Below are 13,309 nucleotides of genomic sequence, written 5' to 3'. Positions count from 1 at the left end.
CTCCTACAGAAAAGCAAGCGCAACAAAGTTCACCCCAACCCCAAAAAGACATTCTTAATCGCGGAGAAGGTGACAAGAAGGAAGGCGGCAGAGAGCCTAACAGACCTCTACCAAGAATATGGACTCCCATCACCAAAACGCCTTCGCAAGTGTTAAGCACAGAGAATGTCCAGTTTAAAAACCCCAGGCCATTACTCCATAAGGGACCACCAAACAGTGGCAAATATTGTGAGTTTCACAAATCCACAGGGCACAACACTGATGCATGCCATCATTTGAAGGATGCGATCGAAAAAGATGTGAAATCAGGCAAGTTGGCTCACCTGGTAAAAAATCCAAGACCAGAGAACGAACAACCAGACGGAGCATCAGCCAGTAAAAAATTCAAAAGAATCTGTGTAGCTGAAGGAAGAAGGCAAGGGCAAAGATCGAGGAAGAGAAGCGCGCAAATCCAAGGGGATTGGCGCGAGCAACAAGTAATCTTTCCAAGAATTAGAGGAGGCCCGTCTATCAGCAGCCCTCTAGTCATCACTGCACACATCGCTCATTATGAGGTGTCAAGAGTCCTGGTGGACACCGGTAGTGAGTCAGACATCATGTATGAGCAATGTTTCAGGAAGTTGGATCCAGCAGACCAAGCAAGGCTTGAAGTTGTGAGTGCACCAATCTCGGGTGTCTCAAACGAAATTATTCACCCCCTAGGTCAGATACAATTCGAACTAACTATGGGGGATGAGAAGCACAAGAGAGCTGAAATTGTCAACTTCCTGGTCTTGCCCACCACTTCATGCCATAGTATGATCTTGGGCAGAGGAACGATTGCCCAATTCAACGCCATACCGTTACCAGCGCATGGCGCGTTGGGGTTCCCAACACCAACAGGAGTAACATTTGTGTACCGAGATCACTTATGCGCAGTAATAAGTATACCTCGAGAGGGGAGAATGAAGCTTCCAGTGGCAAACAACACGCCAGAGGAATGGATTCTCAACCCAAAATTCCCAGAACAAACAATCACAATCGGAGCTACGATATCAGATGACACAAGAGTGAGAATGAAAAGATTGCTCACAACGTATATGTCAGTCTTCGCGTGGCAACATTCTGATATGACTGGGGTTCCGCGAGACCTGGCGCAGCACTCTCTCAACACATTCAAGTCCGTGGAGCCAATTGCTCAAAAGAAAAGAGTCATGGTAGACGAGAAGACAAAGGCCATGAATGAGCAAGTAGAAGATCTACTGCGCGCGAATATCATTCGCCCAATACGATATCAAACATGGGTAGCCAATCCTGTGATGGTAAAGAAGAGCAATGGGTCATGGAGAATGTGCATTGATTTCAAGGACCTCAACAAGGCGTGTCCAAAAGATTGTTACCCCCTCCCAAACATTGACATGAAGGTGGACTCTGTGGTGCCGTTTAAGCTCAAATGTTTCCTGGATGCCTATAAGGGCTATCACCAAATTCAAATGGCACCACAGGATGAAGACAAGACTGCTTTCAGAACTGACAAGGGTGTTTTCTGTTACACAAAAATGCCCTTTGGTTTGAAGAATGCAGGAGCCACTTACCAAAGACTCATGGATGCAATTTTCAACGAGCAGATTGGAAAAAACTTAGAAGTCTACGTGGATGATTTGGTGATTAAAAGCAGGGAGGAAAAACAAATGCTCAAAGACATCGAAGAAACCCTTCGGCGCCTAAAGGAAGTAAACATGAAGCTCAACCCGAGCAAATGCACATTCGGCGTGGAAGAAGGGAAATTTCTCGGCGTAATGGTCACCAAGGATGGTTTCAAGGTGAACCCAGAGAAAGTGGAGGCTATCCTCGGCATGCCCTCACCATCCACCATGAAGGAAGTTCAAAATTTGAATGGTAGATTGGTATCAATTAACAGGTTCCTAGCAAACCATGCAAGCAAATCTACCCCATTCATTAACACATTGAGAAATTGCTTAAAGAAAAGCCAATTCAAGTGGACGCCTGAGGCCGAGCAAGCTTTCAGTGAGATAAAAGAATGTCTGATAAATCTGCCTGCGCTCACAGCTCCACTACCTGGTGAAACTTTAACGTTGTACCTGTCAGCAGGAGAGCGCGCCATTGGCGCAGTATTATTGGTGGATCGCAAGGGAATCCAAACACCAATTTATTATGTAAGTCGGGTGCTGACAGATCCTGAGACGCGCTACACCATCATAGAAAAGTTAGTTTTATCACTAACGCATGCATCGCACAAGCTTCACAGATATTTCAATGGTCATCCTATTGAAGTCCTGACTGATTACAACATCCAGCAAGTCTTGCGACGTCCCGCGCTCTCAGGAAGGCTGACAAAATGGGCGCTGGAATTAGGGGAGCACACGGTCACCTATAAGCCTCGTCCAGCAATCAAGGGACAAGTCTTAGCTGATTTCATCGCAGAAATCCCTGAAGGAAAAGTCGAAGAGGCTCAGCGCGAAGTAGACCCTCCGCAAGCCAATAATGAAGAAAACGTTTGGAGATTATTCACTGATGGAGCTTCAAACAACGAAGGGTCCGGCGCAGGCCTCAAACTGGTGGATCCAGAAAATCATGAGTATACTTACGCAATCAGGTTGGATTTCAAGAGCACCAACAATGGAGCTGAGTATGAAGCCCTGCTGGCTGGTTTGCGCATCGCGCACAAGTTCGGAGTTAAAAAGCTAGAGGCTTATGTAGATTCATACCTGGTAGCAGCACAAGTCAATGGCCTTTATGATGCCAAGGAGAACACCATGCCTCTGTATCTAGAGCAGGCGAAGAAACTCACCAAACAATTTGACTTTTTCAGAATCATACACATTCCGCGCAGTGAAAATAAGTCTGCCGACGCGCTAAGCAAGATGGCATCAACCAGCTTCGATCATTTTGGCAAAGATGTCAGGGTGGAAGTAATGAGCAACCCGTCAGTGGGAGCGAAGTCTGTTCTTGTAATTCATACAACACCTTCATCATGGATAACTCCAATAATGGAATTCTTGAAGGAGGGAAAGTTACCAGACGATCGCGCACAGGCGAGGAAGATAAGACACAAGTCGCAGAACTACGAAATGCTCGATGGTACGTTATATCGACGCTCTTATCTTGGACCACTCATGAAATGCCTAGACGCTGAGGAAGCAACCTATGTGATCAGAGAGATACACGAAGGAATCTGTGGAATACATGCTGGCCCGCGCATGGTGATCGCCAAGACAATGAACGCAGGTTACTATTGGCCAGTCATGTACTTGGACGCGTTAAAAGAGATCCAAAAATGCAAAGCGTGTCAGAGCTATGCGCCAAATACCATGCGGCCAAAGAACAACTTGATTCCGGTGACCTCTGCATGGCCTTTCCACAAGTGGGAAATCGATATTGTGGGTCCCTTACCACAAGCGCCAGGGCGAGTAAAGTTTTTGGTAGTGGCAGTAGACTATTTCACAAAATGGGTTGAAGCCAAGCCACTGGCAAAAATTACAGCCGAGGCAATGAAGCAATTTATTTGGAGCCACATCGTATGCCGTTTTGGCCTGCCCATGGAAATTGTGAGCGACAATGGCAAACAATTCACTGACAGGAAGATATCCAGTTGTTTCAAGGAATTGCACATCAATCAGGTCTTCACTTCAGTATACCACCCTCAAGGAAATGGTCAAGTGGAACGCGTGAACCAAAGCTTGCTGAATGGGCTGAAGAAGAGGTTGGAGGGAGAGTCCCATGCATGGGTCGAGGAGTTACCTAATGTCCTGTGGGCGCACATGACATTAAGCAAAACCAGCAATGGCGAGTCCCCGTTCAGCCTAACCTATGGAACGGAGGCTATGATTCCAGCAGAGATTGGATGCCCATCCTATAGAGTGCTTATGATGAGTAAGACGGATAACGAGCAAGAAAGGAGGTTGGATCTCAATTTACTTGAGGGACGCAGAGAGGCGGCTATCATCAGTGAAGCCAAATACAAGAAAAAGCTAGAAAAATACTACAATCAGCGCGTGAAAGAATGCCACTTCAAGAAGAATGATTTTGTCCTTCGGAACAATGAAGCTAGTCGCGCAATACCCCCGGGAAAGATGTCTCCCAACTGGGAGGGACCTTATCAAGTTTCGGAAGAATTGGGAAAAGGCGCATATGCTTTAAAAGATTTAAATGGAAAGAAGATTCCGCGCACATGGAACGCAGCACAACTTAGAAAATGTTTCATGTAAAAGTTGTCAAGTTTGTAATCAAGGCTTTGTAAGCCATTATGAATAATGATACGCTCTATTTTAATATGCGTTCTATTACCTTTTGCATACATGTTTCACACTTCCCTTTATTAATTTTGAGCAATATGACAACATTGTATTGACATCAAACTAAAAATAAAACGAAGTAAAACATACATGCGCGAGCTTCAAGCTCAGACGCGTTAACGAGTTTTAACTCTGAAACGTCAGGGCCTTAGCCCAATAATATGAGCCTTAGCTCAAATTACTCATAGCATCCATCCTACGTATTGCGCAGCCGGACCATAAAAATACCTAAGCACAACTAAGGCAAAGCACATGCCAAAGCATAGTTGTTAAGGTCTCAGGTCGGGGCCGCGCATGAGATTATAATGGATATAGACAGAGTAACACATACTGGCACGTAAAGGCTAAAAAACTCATTCATAATTCCCTATAATAAATGCACGATAATGTCGCGCAAAAGAGGAATAATGAAATGCCAAGGCACGTCTCAGCATATTCAGAATATCGCAAAGTAACTTGAAATACGACAACTGTTAAGGATTAAGTAAAAATAATTTCCTTACAACCTTGTTCAAGTTTCAATGTGTAAGCATACCTTATATTCAACAAGCACACGCATGCAATATAAAGAGATGAATTGGGAATGCGCAAGATGCGAATAAGGGAAAAACAAAATTTCATTCCAAAATATAGAAGTTCACAAATTTACAAATGATGAGGTAGAAACTACAAACACAACTAAAAAAACAAAAAAAAAACAAGAAGGGTTTTTCAAGTCTCTATGTTAATGTCAGCCTCTTCATCTTCCTCATCATTATTTCCTCCCTCAGCATCTGGCGCAGCTCGCTCCTCGTCATCTCCAAATTTACCATAATCATGCTGTTCGTCTTGAATATAGTCGTCTTATGTCATGATAGCGTCAGGAGTAGGTCCTTTGGCCACGCCAGAGCCGATGGCAGAGGTAGCGTTGCCCGCGCCATCATCATTGCCACCAGTCCCTTCACATTTATCAAGTAATTTCTTTAAAGCGCCAAGATCGGGCTGGTCAGCAAGCGCGGCTATCTGCAAGTCACAAGGAACAGTATAAGTACAAAAGATTATGAAAATAAGTCAAGTAAACTCATTAAGGTTAAAATACCTGCTCAAGGATGGGAATTGGAGTATTCAAGTACTTCTCCCCCACCTCAGCCATGTCAGCGCAGACAGCGTCGAGCTGATAAGGGTAGTCGGATGGATTATTCTTTAGCATGCCATATTCATAACCATCCTTAAACCCCTCAGCCCGACCCACCAAGCGCGACGCCGCATTACAGTCCTTCACAAGGGTCTGGAACTCGTCTGAATATTTCATGGCATAAGCGCAACGAGTCACACCCTGTGAAATCAGCCAATGACGATCCTGCGCAAGAGAAGAGACAGACGTCTCAAAAGCAGGAATCTGAGAGTTTAACAACTCAACAGCTTCTTTGGCTTGCTTCAGCTCTTCCTTTTCGGATGCCACTGCCGCCAAGGCCTCTTTCTTCCCTGCTTGCGCAGCAACAAGCTCTTCTTTCAGGCGCGCAACCTCACTTTCCAACAAAGATTTTTCAATATTAACCTGCGCAATAGTTTGGTCACGCGCCTCCACTGCCAACTCCAGGTCACGCGCTTGACGCGCGTGCTTTGCCGCATCTGCCTCTGCCACTTGCAGTTTCTCCCGCAGCTTGCAGCTCAAGCCCGCGCTTCACAAAAGCAGCGTTGGAATTGGCCCGGTTCTCGCTAAGTTCTGCTTGGAGTTTCTCAGCTTTCTCTCGGGCATCAGAAAGATTCCAAGCAGAAATCTTAGCCTCTTGCTTGGCCTCCGCAAGGGCATCACGTACCTTTATATAATCATGGCGAAACTCTTGGGAGGCAGCAAAAAACGCAGACCCAGCAAAAAGGTGGTCATTAAGCAAATCCACGCGAGCGCGGTCCTCTTGAAACCTCCTTTCAGCTGGAGGAACAGAGTGAGCCCAAAAGTCTTCACATACGCCCAAGGATTGGAATGAGCTCTCTTCAGTGATACTCCAGCTCGGGCGATATATGTGATCGGCTCCCTACAAGCACAAAGCATCGCAAAGAAACGTTTTAGTTATCTAAACACTAATTTGGAAGTCTGCGCAGCGGAGCAAAATAAAGTTATACCTGAGGAGAACTGGCAGAAAGGTTAGCGCCAGCTGATGAGCTCCTGCCTGCCCCATGAGAAGAAGGCTGCGCCACGAAATCGCGTGGCGCTGTAGGGTTTACGCGGCCACCATCAGAATTTTCAAAATCAACCTCCTCATCATCCTCTATAACAGGTCTCTTCTCCTGCGACTTGGAAGAATCAAAAATAGTCTCACGAGGAGGGCTGCGCGCAGGAGGAGGAGAGGGAGGTCTTGACGCTGTTAGAGTAGCGCGAAATATAGTCTCCTGCTCCTTAGTGATCCCAATAAGGGGAGATTCAGTACTTGTTGGAGCAGGAGTAGAACTAACGGCGCCAGCGCTAGTAGTGCCACCAGCAGCTTGTGTGCCAGCTATAATTCCTATGAAAAAACCAACAAGGAGAAATGATTCATGACTTGAACTAAAGGAAAAAATCAGACAATCAAAGCGCAATAAATACCTTGGCGCACCGCAGTCCGCGAATTAAGCATCGCCATGAAGTCCATTTTCCCCCTTTTTGAGGGCAACACAGAAGACTTCAAAACAACCTTCGGCATAGCCTTGGCACCTTGCTGCGCCTGAGGTTGAGCCACCAACGTTGCCGGCTCTACAAACATTTGAGTGAACAAAGCTTCATTAATAACTCTATCGGAATCACGCTCATAAAACCACAAAATATAAACAAAGTATACCTGTTGGAGAAGACGAAACAGCAGGCGCAGCACCGCTTCCCTTGTCCGCCACGCGCAGAGATGAGGTGGCAGCACCATACCTCGTGTGGACTAGAGGACTGCCCACACCTTGAGGCAAAGAAGACGAGGAAAACTTGGAAGTAAAACCCTTGGTTTTCTCAAGTCCCTTCACTTGAGTAGGAGGAAGATTCTGGGCAACAGAGGCATCATCTTTTTTCTGTTTTTTACTGGCCCCTGCGCCAGTCTTGCCTTTAGCCTTGCGCTTGAGTTTTTGCGCTTCAGCTTCTGCCTCCTCCCCTTCCTCTTCCACAGGCTCCAACTCATAATTAGCGAGCGCATCTACAATACGCGCAACATAAATGTTAAAACCAAATTTGGTATTCTAAGGGCCTAAACACAAATACAAGGGCTTACCAGGCGCATCGCTGTCAAAGCAAAATTCTAAGTCGACAGGGATGAACATATCATCGAAGCGATCAGGGAAAGCAACTTCCCCAGTGTTCAGGGCGACAGAGCCACCTTCTGTATGCTTGTCATAGGCGGCGTGGATGTATTCCTTGCTTTCTACATAAAACAAGACAAGTGATATCAGCAAAACGAATTATACTCGCGCAAAATTAATGCAATGAACAAACAACCCACATAAGCCATCAACATGGATGACAGGCTCAGTCTCGCTGTCAGTCCACCTCTTGCTCATACCAACCCCCACCAACGCTTCCTCGCAAATATTCTTGGCGGGGGATGGTTCAGCAGTTAATTTTTTAACCCATGTGCCCGTTGGGTTCTTAAGGACGTTGTCATCCGCGGGCGCAGAAGTGATCGCGCGCATAGTCATGTGGATTGGAATAACACCAGCTTTAGACGTAGAAAAACTTCTCAGTCCAGTCATGAAGGCTCTTAAAAGTGATAGTAGAGCATTTAACCTTCTGACTGCGCGGAGTAAACGAAAACCAAGAATCTTGAACCTTTGGTTTATAGAAATATTGAAAGCGGCGAGGAGTAGGCTCTTCGCGCTGAGCTTTGCACATAAACTCAAAATGAGTCATGCGCACCAACCCAAAAGGGTGAACTTGGGATATGTGAATCCCATAAAATTGAAGGAGCGCACCTATAAACCTTGTCATCGGAAGACGAAGGTTACAATGAGTAAGAAAATGAGAATATAGAGAGATATAGCCGGCAGGAGGATCCGCAGCCGTCTGCCCGGCTGCCGGGAGCAGACAACCATACTCAGGGAGAAAACCCTGAGAAGCAATGAGTCTATCAAGCTCAGGCTGTTTCAACTTGCAGGGAATCTCATCCCATCTCTTCACCGCCTTGTTCTTCCCTCCCTCCTCCGACGAAGTCTCGGCAACCCGAATACCCTTGCCGGTTTTCTTCAAAGTAGACATAACCACTGATTTTACACGGCCTTTACTAGGGGAAATTGTGGTGTCTGGGTTATCAGACATACAATTGCGAATCGAACAATATGGTTACTTTAAGCACGGAATTCAGGGACGAAGACGAAAGCTCTTAATCGGAATGTAAATGATAGGCAAAAGCTCTGAAAATGACAGTGGAGTGAAGAAAAAACCGTTCAAAAGGTTTGGTTTTATAGGCCCAGGGGAGAGAAAGAGAAACAAGTAATAATCAGATCTACGCTCACGCGCCCCCACTCGCAGGCGTAGGCCAACACAAGCGCGACACGTGTTCCTGACACTGCATGAGGAGACGTGAAAGGCCACTGTAGCACCTCGAGCACACGAAAGGTCTGACACATAACGTCTCTATCTCTGATGCATGTCAACACCAACCAACCACGTGCATTGATGATTCGTTTTAACCAAAGGGATGGAATTTCGCGCAACGCGCGTACAAGAAAAGAAAAAGAAAAAACAAGCCCAATTGAAAAAGCAAACTATTAAGTCTAATATCTATCTTACCTCGCTCGCGCGAGACAAGACACACATTAGACTGGGGGGGGGGGGGCTTGAAGGGGTATGCACCCGCCTTAACATCGAGCGGGGCAGGTCAACCCACAAGACATAGACAAGAGGCTTGAAATCAGGATGTCATGAAGACACAAAGCCAAAACCTATGCGCAAGCGCATGAAACATCTGCGCGTGGCGCATATCACATACGCGCAAGCGCATGAAACATCTGTGAGAATAAAGAGAAGACCTTGCGCATCCCCGGGATAGGCGCATAAAGACCGCGCGTAAGCGACACACAACAAATGAGACAATAGTCTAATCCAAATCAGGATAAAGACAACCATGATTGTACTCATCAGGCAACCTTCCAGAAGGTATCTTTTAAGGAATAAAGAATGTGCTGATGTTGACAGCTGCCAATGAAGGGTGGACAACTCAGCAAAGCCCATGTGCCACCACGTGATGGCACATGGGTCAGGTGAAATACCTTGGTCAGAGAATAATCAATGAAAAAGCACCAGGTGTCCTAAGTACACGTGGCGCGAAGCAATAGGAGGACGCCAAAAAGGCCCTAATTGGGTCTGAGCCCAATCATTGGAAACCCTAATACTATAAATACCACACCACCTCCGCAGTTGGAGGCAAGAAAATATATTCCAAGTCCTTTACTCACTTTTACATTCCGATTATCTTTTCCTACAATACCTGATTCTCACACCGGAGGGTTACCCCAAAGAGGACCCCTCTGTCCCTTTTTGAGGGGTAAGCTCACGGTGTTGTTCGTTTTGTAGGTGGAAGAACTCGCATCTCGGAAAACTATCGGTGATATAGCACACTCGTACCCGAGGAACGTTGATCGTATACAAGTAAGTCGATACACGTTTCTTCAAAACTTTTTCATTGCAATAAACACGGCTTTGTTTGCAACTGGTGCAATATACTTATATATACAAGTAACTAAATGTTTCTCTCGAACCTCTACTTAAAACTTTTTCATTGCAATAAACACGACCTTGTTTGCAACTGGTGCAATATACTTATATTTATATAATTAGGGGTGTGCAACTTAACCGTCATAACCGTCAACCGAACCATAACCGATATAACCGAACCAATTTTAACCGATAACCGTCATAACCGATGGGTCGGTTTAATAAATTTTTAAAAACCGCAAAATATGGGTCGGTTTTGGTTAAAGATAATTCTAAAACCACCATAACCGAACCGACCCATTTATTTAACCAACAATATGTTTTGATTATGTCATTTTAATGATTTTGGTTCTACGTTTGTTATAAAATTAAGTTGAATTTCATTGTTGGATTATATAATGTTATTCTCTTTGTTTGATAATTTGGTATTAATATTATGGATTATATATTTTGTTGTATTATGTCATATTGTTTTTTTTTTGTAATAATTTGTGCCAAACTTTTAGGCCCAATTACATTGTTTTGGTTATGGTTAACCGACCCACTATAACCTTCAAAACCGATTAACCGAAACCACCATAACGGGTCGGTTATGGTTATGATTATCCATTAACCGACATGTCGGTTATGGTTATGGGTTTGGCTCAAATCCGCCCCAAACCGACCCATACACACCCCTATATATAATGATATTAATTCGGATTAATTTTAAAACATAATCACCATTTAAATCAATATCAATAAATGTAACTGTGTTTCGATACTTGTCTCGTCTAGTTTCTTGATAACTGTGATCTGGTTTTTTTTTTCTCTTTTATAATATTACCGTCTTTAAAAAGAAAAATCATATCAATAAAACTCATGTTCTAAAAGCGAATCCTCAATTAATTTTAATATTCCATGTATTTACGTAAAAAAAAAAATTAAGTAACTAAAAGTGACTGATATAATGAAGCACATATACCCACTTTCTTTCTCACCATCTAATCAAACTTTTCTTTATTTAACTTTAAAAGGCTTGTACTTCACATAAATGTGTGCCCATTTGTTACTTGAGAACAAACTTTTTCTTAAACGTTCTGCTTTAATGTTAAACTATGAAATAAAATTGTTCCACATCTAATTAACTCATGGATTAGTAAGCTTTGTTTAAATTAACTTCTTTTTTCATTTTTTTTTCCTTTTATACGATTTGGACAAGGTTAATTGGTAGTTTAAACTCTCATGCAGTCCTGCATAATTTTGGGTTCGTGATTTTTAGATTCAAACATAAATATATGTATAAGGTTGAATCGAATCAAACCATTTATATTAGAGAAATTTCTAAAGTAATCCTTTTTAAAGAGAGAAACTCAAAATAGCCCAATTTTTTTTTAATCCAGAAAAACCCTCTAAATCTCGCCTGAGACGCCATATTGGGATCGATCCAACGAGATTCAAAATGATTTGTATCTCATCAGCTTCGTCCAAATTTTAAATAATATCGTCTTCCCCGGTCAAATTTTAGAAAATCTCTCTGCTTCGTCCATTTTTAGGGAATTAATTTTTATCCTTTAAATGACAAGACAGAATTCTAGATTGATATGGGTTGGAGATAAGCCGTTGAAAATGGGGTTTCCCTCAGTGTTTTATTTGAAGAATAAAACGAATGCCTTTGTTCAAGATTGCTATATTTGGATAGTTGAGGAGGTAATGTGGACCAGGGGATGGTCTAGGGCTATACGTTCGGCTCAATTGAAGAATGATATAAAGGAGTGCCATAATTTGATCTCAAGGGAAGAAGCTATAAAAAAGGCCTTGACACATGGATTTGGAGAGGCGCAAACGGTTAAAGCAAGTTCTGATTAAAGTAAATTGATTTACGTGGTGGCTTTTATTGAACCCGATTCCATAAAAAGTAGCATTAAATGGCAAGAGGTGTAAGTTTTTGGTGATGTTGCGTGTGCTATGTGTGATAAAAAGCTGGAATCCTCATAACATCTTACGGTTCATTGTTGGGTTGCTAATTGGATTTGGTCCATCATTCATGCATGGGTTAAGTTACCATCTTCATCTTATCTTGGATCCGTTAAGGAGTTACTAATTGATTTTACGAAGATACATAGGAACAACAAAGAGGAATGTGAAGTACGTGATTCAAGCTATTTCTGTTGGTACGTTGTATGATTTGGAGAACAAGAAACAATGTAATTTTTAACAATATAACAGTCTCAATTGCAAAAATGGTGAATGAAATAAAGGCTATGACAATTTTATGGGCTGGACAAAGATGAAAAAGATCGGGCCTTAATTGTGAGAAATGATGTACATTCAACTTTGTTAATTTCATGTCTAGTTTGTTTGTTTGGGAAAGCTCCTTACCACACACAAGTTGTTCCTCTTTTGGTTTTCTAATACAATTGGCCTACTGAAAAAATATATACAATATATACATTCCGATTGCATTCAAATACGCAAAATACCCATCCCCTCACCCACCTAGTAACACATTCATATTTCACTGTATGTGGTCATTCTCTCTTGAACAACCAACAATAAAGGTCTACACTTTACTAATATTAATTTATTTTGACCACCGTTTTCGATAGCTGAAAACGACAAAAATGATATACTACTTTTTCATTATAAAACACACCTCATTTAAACCCTAATTCTACATTTCAAAAACTTATTGAATTTGATAAAACAGAATCCAAACTTTCTCATTAACTTTTGTTTTAGAACATATACTTTGTGCATAATATCGTGTACACTTGTGCTCTTTAAATGCTCCTACTTTCTTCTCCACCATAGCTCACACAAGACACACCAAAAGAACACACACAGTTAATTAGCTACCAATAATGGGATCATCTGAAGCCTCTTTGTGGAACTTCAACTCACCATTGATATATTTATTTGGAGGAATATTTGCAATTCTTGCTCTGATAACATCGGCTTTGATAATCCTAGTATGCTGTCAGAGAAAACGGCGGTTTGACGGCGATGGTAACGAAGACATTGAAAGAGGTGACGGTGATCAGAAGACGGTAACGGCGGCTTACAACGGTGGTGATTGTGCAGATTCCCGCCCTAAGCTTGTTGTCATCATGGCCGGAGATGAAGTTCCGACATACTTAGCAACTCCGTCTAACGTTGTCACCGCCGACACTTATGTTTCTTAGAATCTAGGTGTTTTGTTGGTGTTCGTGGATCCCGAGGAACACAAATTTTGGGCTTTAGTCCCCAATTTTGTTTTTTTTTTCTTTTCGGGAAATTTTGATGAATAAAAATTCGAGATGAGTTATATAATTTAACTGGGTGCGATTGTTGTTGTAGTTAATTTTACCTTAACAAAATATTTTATCATGTTTGGGGTCCGAAAACT

The 13,309-nt window shown here is 42.9% G+C and overlaps 1 protein-coding gene across 1 annotated transcript; it reads left to right on the top strand.

The window, feature by feature from the left end:
* The first annotated feature begins 12,785 nt into the window (after window positions 1-12,785).
* On the top strand, window positions 12,786-13,106 carry LOC143535309 (protein GLUTAMINE DUMPER 2-like). Its single transcript, XM_077029598.1, has one exon. The coding sequence runs from the start codon at window positions 12,786-12,788 to the stop codon at window positions 13,104-13,106; it is 321 nt and encodes a 106-aa protein (XP_076885713.1).
* Window positions 13,107-13,309: the final 203 nt, after the last annotated feature.

The sequence above is a fragment of the Bidens hawaiensis genome, unplaced genomic scaffold, assembly GCF_021521415.1.
Source record: "Bidens hawaiensis isolate Kalapana, Puna unplaced genomic scaffold, B.hawaiensis_p1.1 tig00010465_1, whole genome shotgun sequence".
NCBI classification, from domain to species: Eukaryota; Viridiplantae; Streptophyta; class Magnoliopsida; order Asterales; family Asteraceae; genus Bidens; species Bidens hawaiensis.
This window is presented reverse-complemented; position numbering and strand designations above follow the sequence as displayed.

Excerpts from the sequence above, each read along its gene's own strand:
- LOC143535309 (XM_077029598.1), top strand. The coding sequence starts at position 12,786 with ATGGGATCATCTGAAGCCTCTTTGTGGAACTTCAACTCACCATTGATA.